Source organism: Canis lupus, chromosome X (assembly GCF_011100685.1).
Source record: "Canis lupus familiaris isolate Mischka breed German Shepherd chromosome X, alternate assembly UU_Cfam_GSD_1.0, whole genome shotgun sequence".
Lineage (NCBI taxonomy): Eukaryota > Metazoa > Chordata > Mammalia > Carnivora > Canidae > Canis > Canis lupus.
In genome coordinates this window covers 52,728,225-52,744,613 of record NC_049260.1, presented here as the reverse complement: position 1 = coordinate 52,744,613, position 16,389 = coordinate 52,728,225, and the positions used below count along the sequence as shown (strand labels likewise).

The 16,389-nt window shown below is 38.9% G+C and overlaps 1 protein-coding gene across 5 annotated transcripts in view; it reads left to right on the top strand.

The window, feature by feature from the left end:
• OPHN1 (oligophrenin 1) overlaps positions 1-16,389 on the top strand; it is a 526,295-nt gene that overhangs the window by 425,512 nt on the left and 84,394 nt on the right. For all 5 annotated transcript variants that reach the window (XM_038587601.1, XM_038587598.1, XM_038587599.1 and 2 more), the window contains one exon: positions 15,890-16,049. In XM_038587601.1, coding sequence (XP_038443529.1) covers positions 15,890-16,049 — 160 coding nt within the window. The remainder of the gene's footprint in view (positions 1-15,889; positions 16,050-16,389) is intronic.

Sequence of the window (16,389 nt, the reverse complement as noted above, 5' to 3'; positions counted from 1 at the left end):
GTGGGAATGTGAACTGGTGTAGCCACTCTGGAAAACTGTATGGAGGTTCCTCAAAGAGTTAAAAATAGATCTGCCCTTTGACCCAGCAATTGCACTGCTAGGGATTTACCCCAAAGATACAGATGCAGTGAATCGCTGGGACACCTGCCCCCCGATGTTTATAGCAGCAATGTCCACAATAGCCAAACTGTGGAAGGAGCCTCGGTGTCCATTGAAAGATGAATGGATAAAGAAGATATGGTCCATGTATACAATGGAATATTCCTCAGCCATTAGAAACGACAAATACCCATCATTTGCTTCAACGTGGATGGAACTGGAGGGTATTATGCTGAGTGAAATAAGTCAATCGGAGAAGGACAAACATTATATGTTCTCATTCATTAGGGGAATATAAAAAATAGTGAAAGGGAATAAAAGGGAAAGGAGAAAAAAATGAGTAGGAAATATCAGAAAGGGAGACAGAACATGAGAGACTCCTAACTCTGGGAAACGAACAAGGGGCAGTAGAAAGGGAGGTGGGCGGGGGGTGACTGGGTGATGGGCACCGAGGGGGGCACTTGATGGGATGAGCACTGGGTGTTATTCTATATGTTGGCAAATTGAACACCAATAAAAAATAAATTAAAATTAAAAACAAGAGAAAGTTTGAAAAACATTGCTGAAGATAAACCTGAAAGACTAAAGTATAATAAAAAATGAACGCTATATACTCTTTTCCCCAATGGCTAAAGTTTTACAGTTCTTTATAACCAGTAAACTTGATGCTAGCCCATTGTTCCTGCTGGTCTTTTGGTGGAGGAGCCCATTGCACTGAATCCCAGGTGTCCTTGCCCTGGTCAAATTGCTCCCCCTGTGCCAGCAGATGGAGTTCAGTGTAAGTGGTTCTGGATTGCACTACGTGGTGCTATTTTTCTTCCAGAAAGTTTTTTTTTAAGGTTTTATTTTATGACACACACACACACACACACACACACACACACACACAGGTAGAGACACAGGCAGAGGGAGAAGCAGGCTCCATGCAGGGAGCCTGACTTGGGACTCGATCCAGGGTCTCCAGGATCACACCTTGGACTAAGGCAGCGCTAAACTGCGGGCCCACCGGGGCTGCCCTCCCTGAAAGCTTTTAGCACTGATATCTAGTCCTGGACCTGTAAGTTTCAACCCCCCATTCTTCAGTGAGCCCTCACAGACAAGCAATTACTTTTTTCTCCCTGGTTTCCACGAGTAATATTTCTGTGTTCACACAGCCTCTGATCTAACATTTTTATATCAGACATGCTACTCAGTTTTGAGTCTCTAGTTTTTACTAAATAACTTCTGCAGCACGGACTCAAGCTGTTCCTCACAGGGAATTGAAGGAGGTCTCCTCATGCTTCTGCCTTTGGCTGGCCAGAGAGCAGTCTAACAACAGTTCAGTGGTTTGCAGTTTATGGCAACATAGAGCAGAAAGCCAATGCATAGATTTGCTGCTACCAGCCAACTTTCCCACTCTGAAGCCTGGGAACTTTGCCACACCCAGACACCTCTGTTTTTTGTTTGTTTGTTTTTTGGGGTTTTGTTTTGTTTTGTTTTGTGACCCTGGGGATCCTGAAAGCATGCTGTCCCACCTGTGATTCCACCTCATTTTACTACATGAGCACATTTGTGGCATGGAATTCCCCCACTGTACCAACTTCAGGTTCCAGTTTTGTGCTCCACTGCTTATAATACTTTGCATTAGCCTCCTTAAGCAGGTTTCCTCCCCTCCACTGTATCTTCCGATATATCCCCATGGATTCATGTCTCTGCACCTCCTACTTTCCAAAAAGTGGTCACTTTCTATTTGTAGAATTGCAGCATTTCTTTTTTTAGATCTCTGATTGACTTTGCAGGTGTTCAGAATGATTTGGTGACTATCTAGCTGAATTCCAGGGACCAAAAAACTTAGGGTTCCCTACTCCTTTGGCAACTTAACTCACCCTCTAGGGGTTTGTTAGTTTTATTAATTTTTCCAAAGAACTAGCTCCTGATTTAATTGATCTGTTATACTGTTCTTTTTGTTTCCATATCATTTATTTAGGCTCTATTCTTTATTATTTTCCTTCTTCTGCTGGCTTTAGGCTTCATTTGCTATTGTTTTTCTAGATCCTTTAGATGTAAGATTAGGTTGTTTGAGATTTTTCTTGCTTCATGAGGTAGATCTGTATCGCTGTATACTTCCCTCTTATGACCCATTTTGCTGCATCCCAAAGGTTTTGGACTGTCGTGGTTTCATTATCATTTTTTTCCACGTATTGTTTTATTTCTTCTTTAATTTCCTGGTTAACCCATTCATTCTTTAGTAGGATATTATTTAACCTGGAAGCATTTATGGTCTTTCCATATATTTTCTTGTGGTTGACTTCAAGTTTCATAGCATTGTGGTCTGAAAATATGCATGGTATGATCTCAATTTCTGTATTTGTTGAGGCCTGATATGTGACGTGGTATGTGATCTCTTCTGAAGAATGTCCCATGTACACTTGAAAAGAATGTGTATTCTGCCACTTTAGGATGAAATGTTCTGAATATATCTGTTAAGTCCATGTAGTTCAGTGTGTAATTCAAAGCTATTGTTTCCTTGTTGATTTTCTGCTTAGATTATCTGTCCATTGACGTTAAGTGAGGTGTTAAAGTCCTTTGCTATTATTGTATTATTATCAACGAGTTCCTTTATGTTTCTTATTAATTGTTTTATATATTTGAGTGGTCCCAATTTGGGGGTATAAATATTTGTAATTGTAAGATCTTGTGGGATAGTCCCCTTTATTATGATATAGTGCCCTTTTCATCTCTTGTTATAGTCTGGTTTAAAATCTATCTTGTCTGATATAAATATGACTATTCCAACTTTCTTTTGACATCCATTAGCATAACAGTTGGTTCTCCATCCCCTCCCTTTCAATCTGTAGGTGTCAATGTCTAAAATGTGTCTCTTGTAGCCAACATGCTTCCATTCTAATACACTGTGTCTTTGGATTGGATAATTTAGTCCATTTATATTCAGAGTGATTATTGATAGATATGAATTTAGTGTTTTTTTATTACTTGTTTTGTTGTTTCTTCAGAGTTTCTCTATTCCTTTCTAATCTTTGTCACCTTTGGTTTTTCCTTCCCACTCAAAGTTCTCCCCTCTTTTATTTTTCCTGCAGGCTTAGTGGACATGAACTCCTTTAGTTCATGTTTGTCTGGGAAATTCTTTTTCTTTTTAAGATTTTATTTATTTATTCATGAGAATACACAGAGAGGAGAGAGAGGCAGAGACACAGGCAGAAGGAGAAGCAGGCTTCATGCAGGGAGCCTGACGTGGGACTCAATCCAGGGTCTCCAGGATCACACCCTGGGCTGCATGCGGCGCTAAACCACTGAGACACCGGGGCTGCCCTGTCTGGGAAATTCTTTATCTCTCCATCTATCCTGAATGATTTTCTTGCTGGATAGACTATTCTGGCAGATTTTTCCCATTCATCATGTTGAATATATCCTGCCATTCTCTTTTGACTTGACAAGTTTTCTTTCTTTCTTTCTTTTTCTTTCTTTCTTTCTTTTTCTTTCTTTCTTTCTTTCTTTCTTTCTTTCTTTCTTTCTTTCTTTCTTTTTCTTTCTTTCTTTTTTCTTTCTTTTTTCTTTCTTTTTAGCTAAAAATTTAAATTTTATTTAAATTCAATTTGCCAATATATAGTATAATACCCAGTGCTCATCTCATCATGTGCCCTCCTTAACGCCCATCACCCAGTTACCCCATCCCCCCACCCAGCTCCTCTTCTGCAACCCTGTGTTGCATGGGGTTGTGTTCCTCTCTAATTTTTCCCTATTCAGTTTCCCCCCTTCCCTTATGGTGTCTTTCACTATTTTTTATATTCCACATATGAGTGAAACTATATGATAATTGTCTTTCTCTGACTGACTTACTTCACTCAGCATAATACCCTCCAGTTCCATCCATGTAAATGTAAATGGTTGGTATTCATCCTTTCTGATGGCTGAATAATATTCCATTGTGTATATATACCACATCTTCTTTATCCATTCATCTGTCAAAGGGTATCTTGGCTCCTTCCACAATTTGGCAATTTTGGACATTGCTGCTATGAACATTAGGGTGCAACTGTCCTATTGTTTCACATCTGTATCTTTGGGGTAAATTCCCAGTAGTGCAATTGCTGGGTCATAGGGTAGCTCTATTTTTAACTTCTTAAGGAACCTCCACACTGTTTTTCAGAGTGGCTGCACCAGCTTGCATTCCCACCAACAGTGTAAGAAGGTTCCCCTTCTCCACATCTTCACCAGCATTTGTTGTTTCCTGTATTATTAATTTCAGCCATTCTCACCAGTGTAAAGTGGTCTCTCATTGTGTTTTTTTAAATAATAAATTTATTTTTTATTGGTGGTCAATTTGCCAACATACAGAATAACGCCCAGTGCTCATCCCGTCAAGTGCCCCCCTCACTGCCCATCACCCAGTCACCCTCACCTCCCGCCCTCCTCCCCCTCCACCACCCCTAGTTCGTTTCCCAGAGTTAGGAGTCTTTATGTTCTGTCTCCCTTTCTGATATTTCCTACCCATTTCTTCTCCCTTCCCTCCTATTCCCTTTCACTATTATTTATATTCCCCAAATGAATGAGAACATATAATGTTTGTCCTTCTCTGATTGACTTATTTCACTCAGCATAATACCCTCCAGTTCCATCCACGTTGAAGCAAATGGTGTATTTGTCGTTTCTAATGGCTGAGTAATATTCCATTGTATACATGGACCACATCTTCTTTATCCATTCATCTTTCGATGGACACCGAGGCTCCTTCCACAGTTTGGCTATTGTGGACATTGCTGCTATAAACATCGGGGTGCAGGTGTCCCAGCGTTTCATTAAATCTGTATCTTTGGGGTAAATCCCCAACAGTGCAATTGCTGGGTCGTAGGGCAGGTCTATTTTTAACTCTTTGAGGAAGCTCCACACAGTTTTCCAGAGTGGCTGCACCATTTCACATTCCCACCAACAGTGTAAGAGGGTTCCCTTTTCTCCGCATCCTCTCCAACATTTGTGGTTTCCTGCCTTGTTAATTTTTCCCATTCTCACTGGTGTGAGGTGGTATCTCATTGTGTTTTTGATTTGTATTTCCCTGATGGCAAGTAATGTGGAGCATTTTTTCATGTGTCTGTTGGTATTGTGTAGGTCCTCTTTTGCCTGACAAGTTTCTGTGCAGACATCTGTTGCTAACCTTATTTCTCTTCCCTTGTAAGTTATGGACTTCATCTGTCTTGCTGATTTTAGACTATTTCTTTATTTCTATATTTTGCAAATTTAACTATGATATGTCTTAGTGTTGGCCTGCTTTTGTTGATTTTGATGGAAGTTCCTGTGCCTCCTGGATTTAGATGTCTGTTTCCTGCCCCAAATTAGGGAAGTTTTCAGCTATAATTTCCTTCCAAATATTTATTACTCCTTTCCCCCTCTGTTCTTCTTCTGGGACTCCTATGATACGAATATTTTATACTGATGGAGTCAATGAGTTCCCTAAGTCTACATTCTTGATCTAATATTTTTCTTTCCTTCTTCCTTTCTACTTCATTATTTTCCATAATTTTGTCTTCTGTATCAGTTATTCTTTCCTTTGCTTCTTTCATCCTTGTGGCATTACATCTAGTTGGTTTTACTTCTTAGTTTTAGCATTTTTTCTTTCATCCTGCCTAATTTTTAGGTCTTTTATCTTCATGATGAAGAATTCCCTGGTGTCTTCTATGCTTTTCTCAAGCCAAGGTAGCATCCTTATGATTGTCATTTTAAATTCTTTATCAGTTTTATTACTTATATTTGTTTCGATGAGATTCCTGGCTGTGACCTTTTCTTGTTCCTTCTTTTGGGATGAATTCCTCCATCGTGGCATTTTGTCTAGGTCCCTGTCTTCTTCTGTGTGTTACAGAAGGCTGTTAAGTTTCCTGCTCCTGAGATTAATGGCTTTAGAATGAAGAGGTTGTATACTCTTCAGATCCTGGTGCTTCAGGACATGTCTCTGGTTTATGGTGTGTGCATTCTGCTGCGGTGTTTTGGCTTATCTTTTTCAAGTCACTCTTCTACCAAGGCTCTCCTTTCCTACATTTGGGAGTGTTTGGACCTTGTCCAGAGTGTGGCAATTTTTTTAACTAGGTGTGCTCTTGTCTGCTTGTTAAGAGACTTGATGTTATTTCCGTTAGAAGTGAAGCTTTGCAGCACTCTGTGGTTAGAAGATGTGGTGCATACGTGGGGAATTTGTGCTGGTCTTTAGGGGGAGGGGCCAATTGCATTTGTTCTTAGGCACACTTACCAGAGAAAAGCAGCACTTGGGGAGCCCAGGATGGGGGAGTGGTGGACTTGGTGTAAGGAGTTTATTCTACCACTCTTGGCATTGTTTACTAAAGATAGTTTTTGCTGAACAGCAGGGGAGAGACATGGTGCCCACATGCTCCTTTGTCCCTGGAGAAGCAGTGCCAGCTCTCTTATATGAACTCCAAGAAGGGGGAACCCACTCTCCTAGCACATCCTAGGGAATCTCAGGTCACACCATCCGTCCTCTAAGCTATCTGCCTTCCTTCTTACCAGGGGTACTGCAGCACCTGCCAGTCTCCACACCTGCCATGTTGCAGATCTCTAGAACTCCAGTCTTTGAGCCTCATGGGTATAAAAACTCACAAGAAGCTCCTCTCATTTTCCTCGTCAGTGGCTTTGGGAATGTATTTTCCTTGTGCAATCCCCTGTGTGCTCCTTTTTGTCTCTCTCACCTCTCTCCATGACTAGGACTCCTTCCCCTCCATAGCACCTGTGATCCTCTTCTCCCCCAAATCATATCTCTGCACCTACTACATTCCACAATGTGGCCTCTTCTCTCCTAGTTGTGCAGTTTGGTTCTGTTAGTCCCTGGGTTGATTTCTTAGGTATTCAGAATGGTTTGATATTTATCTAGCTGAGATCGAGGGACCAGAGAAACCTAGGGTCCTCCTACTTCTGTGCCATCTTAGCTACTCCCTCTTGCATGTTTTTTCTTTGGAGATGAATGCTGAGGTGTTTAGGGTTGAAGCAATTTAAAGGATTTAGAAAAGATATATAGAAAGAAAAGCAAATGTAGTGAAATGTTAATTCTTGAATGTAGATATGACAATATGAATGTTCATAATATCATTTTATCAACTTTTTTGTATGTTTGGAAATTTTCATATAGAAGAGTTATAAAGAAAATGCAAATTAAAATAATAAGCTTCTTTCCAGTAGAGAAATATAATTACAAGAAAATCCATGTGCTTTTAAAATTCACATAATTATTCTGCCTGCCAACTGTTGCTTTCATTATCTATATATCTATGCTTTTGTAAAGTATTCCCACTCTCAGTCCATTTTCTAAGCTAATAACAGGCACACACAAACTGATCTCAGCCAATTTGAGGTTCCCAATTATCCAATTATTTTCGGTTGCTATGTAGAATTTCTATTATTCAGAGATAGGAGAATACTACAAGTCACCTTTCCCATAACCCCACTATCAGAGAAATATTACAATGGAAGCAAGCCTCAGGCTTCATTCTGTTGGCTCATACATAAAAACAACCTCTTCTATAAACTCTATGAAGTCCCAGCTCCCTACCTTTTCAGATGCTTTGAATACATTTGCATAAAAGGTTCACTGGAGGGAGATTAGATAATATTATAGCAACACAATTAGAGTCAGGCAATAAAATCCTGTGATCTAATGCCAAAATGCCAGACCACTTTGTAATTCTAGGCCTGGGCTACCTACCATTCTAAAAGGTGTGGGCTATTAGGTTTACTAGAGTCTTCTTATTTTTTGTAATAACAAACATTTCTATTACTTCCAAAGCAATAATGTACATTATAGAGATTAGAAAATACAGAAGCATTTAAAAAGTAAAAGCTTTCCATTCCCAGTATCCAAAATCACGACTATTAATAATTAGCACATTTTCTTCCAGATCATTCTGCATGTATGTATACACACACAGATGTGCATGCACATACATTTGCCTTTTTTTTTTTTACCAAAACAAGGTTACGATGTTTTGCAACTTATTTTTTTCAGTTCAATAATTTCTACCTTTCTAGACAATATTAACATTTCCCCAGTTGACCCAAAAATGCCCTTTACAGATAGTGTGTCCAAGCTAATACTCAATATGGGTCACACATTTTATGTACTTCTTATGTTCTTTTCATTTTTCAAAAATATGGTGCCTCTGGAGTTCTAGAGGTCTGCAACATGGCAGGTGTGGAGACTGGCAGGTACTGCAGTACCCCTGGTAAGAAGGAAGGCAGATAGCTCAGAGGACGGATGGTGTGACCTGAGATTCCCTAGGATGTGCTAGGAGAGTGGGTTCCCCCTTCTTGGAGTTCATATAAGAGAGCTGGCACTGCTTCTCCAGGGACAAAGGAGCATGTGGGCACCATGTCAGTTTTGACGTAGTTTTAGAATATAGGTGAGGTTTGGTGGGCTGAGGTCCGGAACTGATGACCAAGAAAGGATTCTTGAGACATCTTTGGTGCAAAATGGGGATTTTATTAAAGCAGGAAGACAGGACACCTGTTCAGGAAGAGCTGGTGCCCTGGGCTCTTGAGGAGTGGCTAATTATATACCTGGGAGTTGGGAAAAGGGAGTTTTCTTTTTTTTTAATAATAAATTTATTTTTTATTGGTGTTCAATTTGCCAACATACAGAATAACACCCAGTGCTCATCCCGTCAAGTGCCCCCCTCACTGCCCGCCGCCCAGTCACCCCCACCCCCCACCCTCCTCCCCTTCCACCATCCCTAGTTCGTTTCCCAGAGTTAGGAGTCTTCCATGTTCTGTCTCCCTTTCTGATATTTCCTACCCATTTCTTCTCCCCTCCTTTCTATTCCCTTTCACTATTATTTATATTCCCCAAATGAATGAGACCATATAATGTTCGTCCTTCTCTGATTGACTTATTTCACTCAGCATAATACCCTCCAGTTCCATCCACGTTGAAGCAAATGGTGGGTATTTGTCGTTTCTAATGGCTGAGTGATATTCCATTGTATACATAAACCACATCTTCTTTATCCATTCATGAAAAGGGAGTTTTCAAATGAAGTTTTGTATGCTAAAGAGGACCTACAAAATACTGAAAGCCTTGCCATTGTCAGGAAAAAGGTTATTTTTCCCTCTAGTAAGGCATTAACATTAAGATAGTTGGGAGTTTCCTTCTAGAAATTAGGTTATTGATAAGAATGCTTTTTTCTTGTAAATCACTAAGACATTTTCTAAAGTGAGGGAGACACATGTCTATAGGACTATGATCTCTATTTGTTTTTCCTTTCCCTTAGCTTTAGAGCAGCCAAGAGTGCCTGAGGAATGTCACACATATCCCACCCAGGAATGTGTATGGGGAGGGTGGTGCTGCAGGGGGTAGCTTGTGCCTTGTCCTCAGCTAGCCTTCTCTTCCCCATCAGTTTCCGGCTTTTTTTTTTATGACTTTGTGGCTTGTTGATGGGATTAGATCCAAGATCCACCCGTTGTCCTGGGGAGTCTTACTATTTTGTTTGTTTGTTTACTTTCTTCAGTACCATATTTTTAGCTTATTCCTCCATTTTCTTCAGTTCTTAAAGACAGTATATTTAAAGACAAGATTAATTTAATTTAACTATATTTTGGCTAGAAAACATAATAGACAATGTTGTGTCCCTTATGCAATATCACATGTAAAGATGCAAATTCGTTGGTCTACCTTACTAATGTTATGATTAACCATTGCTCTATTCTTCTAACCTGTCTAGGCAAGTTTGAGAGTATCTATACAATATTTGTAGCTAGTCCGTATATCTTGACACATCTAAGCAATGAGAAATCACTTTGCCATTAATGATGCTAATTCACAAAGCCACTGGTGTTGATTAGAGATGTAGTTAGCTGAAGTTTAGAGTAGCTCCTCTGCCTTCTGGTTAGTTTTTTAAATACTGATTAATCACTCTTAAGTTTGTATGTATTTACAATTAGAATGCTACAATCATAACTAACCTATCCTGGATTATACATGAAAACTAACAAACATATATCAAATTTTATCAATTCCAAGGGACACTTTTTTTTCAAGTTGTAACCTGAATTTTCAATGCATCTTAGAATCAATGGTTTCTGAAAAATTACTGTTGTCAGGAAGCAGAGCAGTTTGGATATATTTATCATAAACTTTATATGCATGGACTTGGTCATAGCCATTCATATTATAGTCATTTTGGTTAAATTATGTTCATTCTCGGGTTTACTTTCTATTTAAAATATCTTTAAAATATTATATAATTTGACAATAAAGTGATCCATAAAATGATGGTGTAGTTGCAATTGTTGACACTGATGAACATCAGGAGCTTTTAAATTGTTGAAGCTTTTAAACATAAATTATAGAAAAATAAATAAAAGAAATAAAAGAAGATAATAAAACAGCAGTGGAGGAAAGGAAACCTGCCTGCCTGAAGGGCACCATCCTCAGGAATAGGGACTGCTTACTTTGTGATAGACACTGACTCACTCTCTCCCTCTATTAATATCTTATCCCTTAAGAATACTTCTTATGCAAGACTTCAAGTATATGCAGAATTCGAAGGAATGCTATATGGAATTCTTATGAGCCTATCACCCAGCTTCAATAGTTATCAATATGCGGCTAATCTTGTTTCATTGATATCTCTACCCACCCTCCCCCAAATTATTTTGAAATTAATTAATATATCTATCACTTCACATAATTTCATTTTTTTCCTTTTGTGGTAATTACACATAAGATTTACCCTCAGCAAATTTCAAATGTACAATACAGTATTGTTAATCCTATTTTCATTCCTGTACATTAGATCTCCAGAACTTAATCATCTTATATAACTGAAACTTTGTACCTCTTGACCAGCATCTTCCCATTCCCCCCCCACCTCCAGCTCCAGGCAACCACCATTCTACTCTCTTCTTCTAAGTCTATTTTGAATTCCACTATAAGCAAGATCATTTAGCACTTATCCTTTTGTGTCTGGTTTATTTTATTTAACATGTTTTCTATGTTCATCCTTGCTGTGGCAAATGGCAGAGTTTCCTTCTTTAAGAGTGATTAACGTTCCATTGTATGCATATATTTATCTATTTGTCTATTGTTGAATAAGTTGCTTCCATATATTGGCTTTTGTGAATAATGCTGCAATGTGAGTGCACATATCTTTTTGAGATAGTCATTGCATTTCCTTTGGATTGTCTATGCAAAATTAGCAAATTTTCAGAATCTCTAAAAGTAGAAAGAGAGTTTTATTTGAGCCTACATTAGGATAGTTGCCCAGGAAACATGGTCTTCACAAGGAAGGAAGTGCTCCAGAAAATGAATGGTTTTTACAAGGTTATATACTTTTTTTTTTACATCTTGTAATGGCTCAAAATATTATAGATTAGCATAAAGGCAAGAATCACCAGTTTTATCATACAGGAATGCAGATGATGTGGGTGTTGTGCCCAAGATTACATATCTGAGAAACCGCCAAGGAGCCGACACTGAAGCAAACACACAAGGGTGTGCAAGCTCGAGCTTGCATCCAAGTATACTCCACACAACAGTGCAGGGGCTTGGACCCCGAGATGGGTTACAGCTGGGTTTTTATGGGCTGGTCTAGGGGATTTTCAGAAGGGGTGGAGGAATTTTTTTCATTCCAATATGGGGGAAAGGGTGGGGGAGTTTCTTAAGATCTGTTTTCCTTCCAACACAGGATTTTCTGTCTCTCTCCAGGGCTTTTTGAGCTCTGTTATCTTTCTGATATGGGATTCTCTGTTAAGGGCATTCTGAGCTCTGTTATCTTTCTGATATGGGATTCCCTGTCAAGGACATTCTGCAGTTTTTCCTCTAAAGTTCAGCTCTTATTCATAGGGGCCTGAGATGGCTGTACTTGTGCTAATGCTAAACTTGAGGTGGAATGGCCTTAAGTGGGGCCTCTAAGCAGAAAATGTCAAGAAAGAATTTTTGACATGTTTTCAGTGCAAAAAAGTGTTTTTATTAAAGAATGAGACAAAATAAAAAAACAAAAATAAATTAAATAAATAAAGCATGAGACAGGACCTATGCGCAGAAATTGCTGCACTGGGACTGTGCAGCAATTCAATATATACTTTTAAATTGGAGGGGCAGAGATAAGTAAAGCCACTAAAGGGATTTCCTTATGTTAAAGATAACTTTTAGGATCCTGGAGGTCTGGCTATTGTCAAGCTATGGCTCCTTTCATCTCTAGCAAAACATCAACATTAAGGCAGCCAGAGTTCCTTGAGGAATGTCACACTCTGCATGTCTCAGGCATTTCTCAATGGGCTGCAAGTTGTAAGGAAATTTAATTTTATCTACATTTCTCTTGCCTTTCTTCTCATTATAGGGAGTAGGAACATTAATATCTTAAGGACAAGGTGGTTTTCCTTTAGGCTCTTCATTCACAAAGCAGGTGTACAGTGTATTCATGTTGAGCCATGGGGGTCAGGCTTTTGATTTAAACAATGTTTATTAAAATACAATAAATAAAATAAAATAAAATAAAATAAAATAAAATAAAATAAAATAACATAAAATGTTTATTGCCATGCCAGCTAAAAGAGAAATCTAAAATGGCTTCTCTTGTATATTAGGCCTTTAGAGACTTTTTCTTTCATCAGGATATATATCCAGAAATGGGATTGCTGGATCATAAGGTAGTTCTATTTTACAGGCATTTTAGTTTATGACCTCTGCTCTAAACCATCTAATAAAAGTTATTTTTTCTGGGATGCCTGGGTGGCTCAGCAGTTGAATGCTTGCCTTTGGCTTGGGGCCTGATCCCAGGATCCTGGATTGGGTCCCCCTACCCCCACATCAGGCTCCCTGTAGGGGCCCTGCTTCTCCCTCTGCCTGTGTCTCTGCCTCTTTCTCTCTTTGTCTCTCATGAATAAATAAATCTTTAAAAAATTTCTTTTCCCTAAAGTGGAGGCTTTTTACAACATCCCTTTGGTACCCTTTGTGTTCTGTTCTGTTTTAAATTTTGATGTTCTAAAAGTTGTACTACTTATTGTCTCTAGTCCATGTGGACTGGAGAATTTAAGATTTGTTTGCTGTCAAATCATATCACAAACTCCTACCTAATTCACTACTCACAATGCTCTTATTTTTTGTTTTATTTCTCTTATTAATACACAATTTGGGATGTGATTTATACTTCTTAATTATAATATATAACAAAAAGAGAGATATCAAATGCAAAGAAATCTCTGCAAAGAATAGATTACCTTCCAAATCTCATAAGAAAACCAAGAAGTAAAGGTGTCCTAAATGGGATACCAGGAACCTCCCTTAGAGAAAAAGAAGATGGCTTTAGCTTAAAGGGAGCCCCACAAGGGTTTTGATTTCTTAACAGGAACTAGATGAGCAAGCAGTGGGATGCAATAGGATGGCTCCAAGACTAGTGGCCCAACAAATACAAGTTTGAAATCTTATATTGTCATGTATTCACAAACTGTGTGAACTTGATTAAGTGCTTTACCTTCTGTAAACCTAATCTTCAGAGATAAAACACTCTGCCTTTTTTGGAGTTGAGAGTATTAAGTGAGCTCTGGCACCTTCACCCAAAGGCCATTCCTTTCAAAATTCACAGAAGGAGATAAGCATTCACACTTGTTGGAGACTGTGGTCTCACAAGTGTCCTCGCCTTGCTACTAGTGGTTTAGCCACTTGGTGGTGGTATGTAGTTGCTTTTCCATTTTAACATCTCCAAAAAACTGTCAAGTAATAAGGGTTAATTGTTGAAATATTTAAACTGTTAAAATGGACCTATCACCTGCCCAACAATAACAAATGACGGTGAATGGTTGCTGTTCATTATCATGAATGGCATCCAGCCTTTGTCATTCATTGGCTTAACAGACTGCATTAAGATTTGTCTAAGGATTCTGTCTCTGTCCATTACCCACTTAGTAAAAAAAGACTGCCTATTGATGAGGTTGGCATCTCAGGGGCTTTTACCTGGGTGGGTTTTGAAAATTAGTGTTTGCTGTGGTTGTCTCACTGCCTCATCTTCCCACCCCCACATCTAAACTAATCAAATATCTGCCCATCCTTTATTTGCTGCCTCCAGTACTATTTGAAAGAGCAGTGGAGGCATTCAGTTCCATTAAAAATAATTCATTGGTATCTGCTTTGTGGAAGTCACACACACTTGGAAGTTGTTTACCACCTAGTAAGGGAGGCCGATAAGAAACAGAAAATTGTAACATACTTGCTTGCCAATGGTGTTAATCAAGAAGACAACAGGCTGTGAGAACCCTGAAGGAGATATCACCTAAAGTTAATCTCAGAAGATAAATAGACATTATTCAGATCCAGGAGGAAGGAGACATTCTAAGTAGAAGTGGCATGAAACAGCATAGTATAGTCAGAAAACCTAATTTATGCAGTGTAGTACAAGAGTGTCAGAGGTCAGCAGTGCCTAGATGGAACCTCCTGGAGAGGTAATAATAATACCAGATTTTTCTAATGCAATATTTCTAGGATACTATGCTAAGGCAATTTAGCTCTATGTAATGGTCCTCTGAAGTGCATACTATTTTTCTTTGTGGGAAAAACTGAATGAAGCCCAGAGAGGTTAGGCACTGACACTATTGCACAGTTGAGTGGTAGTATTATTTAGGATTCAAACTCAGGTCAGCTTCAGAGTCCATTGCGATTAGAAACAGGCCTTAAGTTGCAACTTTAAAGAGAGTTGGCCCTATTCTATAAGTGCTAGGAAGCCCCTAAAGAGAATTTTAGCACGGAGAGTGGTTAGGGATCAGAATATTGGCAATTACAGGCTCTACTGTGAAGAGACTGACTGTGATTTCAGGGAAATCCCTTTCCTTCTTTGGTCCTCTGTTTTTGATATGTTTGTTTTGCTTTTGTTTTTGTTTCGGGGTGTGTGTCTGTAAAATGAGGACAGTGATAAAGAGCTAATTTTAAGAATCTCTTTGAGTTCTTTGATTTTTTTTACTTTCAAACTAGAGGTGGGGGGAGGAGCTAGATTCCTGATTGGTGAAACTGATAGGTACTTCTCTATGTGCTTTGTTCTTTTTTATATGTGCTTTATACATGCTGTACTTCTTGTCTGGAATGTTGTCTTGCTTCTTTCTTGTATTTCCAAATACTTTCTAATTATAGCTGCCCACCCCCTCCTCTTAACTTCTACAGTGCTACTAAGTTAACTAGGTTTCACTTTGGCCCCTAATTATACACTATCTTTTATTCTTTGCTATTTGTTTCCTTTGTAGTCTTCCTTCTCCTATGTGATGAGGGAGCAGAAGGCAAGATGAGGACAAAGCACAAGCAGACACCCACAACCCTCCCCCACTCTTGGAGTGGGAAATGTGTGATATTCTTCCAGGAAACTTCCAATTATGTTAATGTAATGCCTTGCTAGAGGGAAAAACAACCTTAACTTGACAATGGCAAGGCCCCCAGTATAACGTAGGTCCTCTTTAGCATATGAAAGTTCTTTTGAAAAACCTTTCTTTTCCGTACCTCTCCCAACTCCTAAGTATATAATCAGCCATCCCTCACAGCCCTGTGCCACAGCTCTTTCTGCCCTTGGGTCCTGTCCCTGCTTTAATAAAACCATAATTTTGCACCAAAGATGTCTCAAGAATTCTTTCTTGGCCATTGGCTTCAGACTACACCCCATTAAACCTCACCTATATTTCAAAACTACATCACGTGTATTTTGGACTCTCATTTTTTTCCTCCTTTTTAGTTTTATCTTACCCCCTATATATCACCTGATATCCTCTTGGTCACGAGGGGGTCTTGGAGAAAATCCTGTTAATCATTTTCTTTCTCTTTTGGCAGTGTATGTGAGCACAGCAAAGAGAATCTTATGACCCCCTCCAACATGGGTGTGATCTTTGGACCTACTCTGATGAGAGCTCAGGAGGACACTGTTGCTGCCATGATGAACATCAAATTCCAGAACATCGTGGTGGAAATCCTAATTGAACACTTTGTCAAGGTATGTATTCCCGATTTTCACCATCACTTCTCCATGCATATGACACTTTCCCTAGCCACATTTTAGAGTTATATCTCTCTACCTTGCTTAAGCTGATAATGGAAGGAAATTCCATTATGACACAATGGCATTTAATAGCATTTCTGACACTGAAATTCATTCATTTGGCAAATATTGCTCAATTCTATAACTATTTTATTATCAGGCATCAAGCTAGATGGTATAGAAAAAGAAAAAAAATCATTGTTCATGCCTTTACAGAGTTAACAGTATAATATGAAGATAGCCATATATACAAATGGAAATGATAGATATAAAAGTGGTGTATATGCAATGAAAC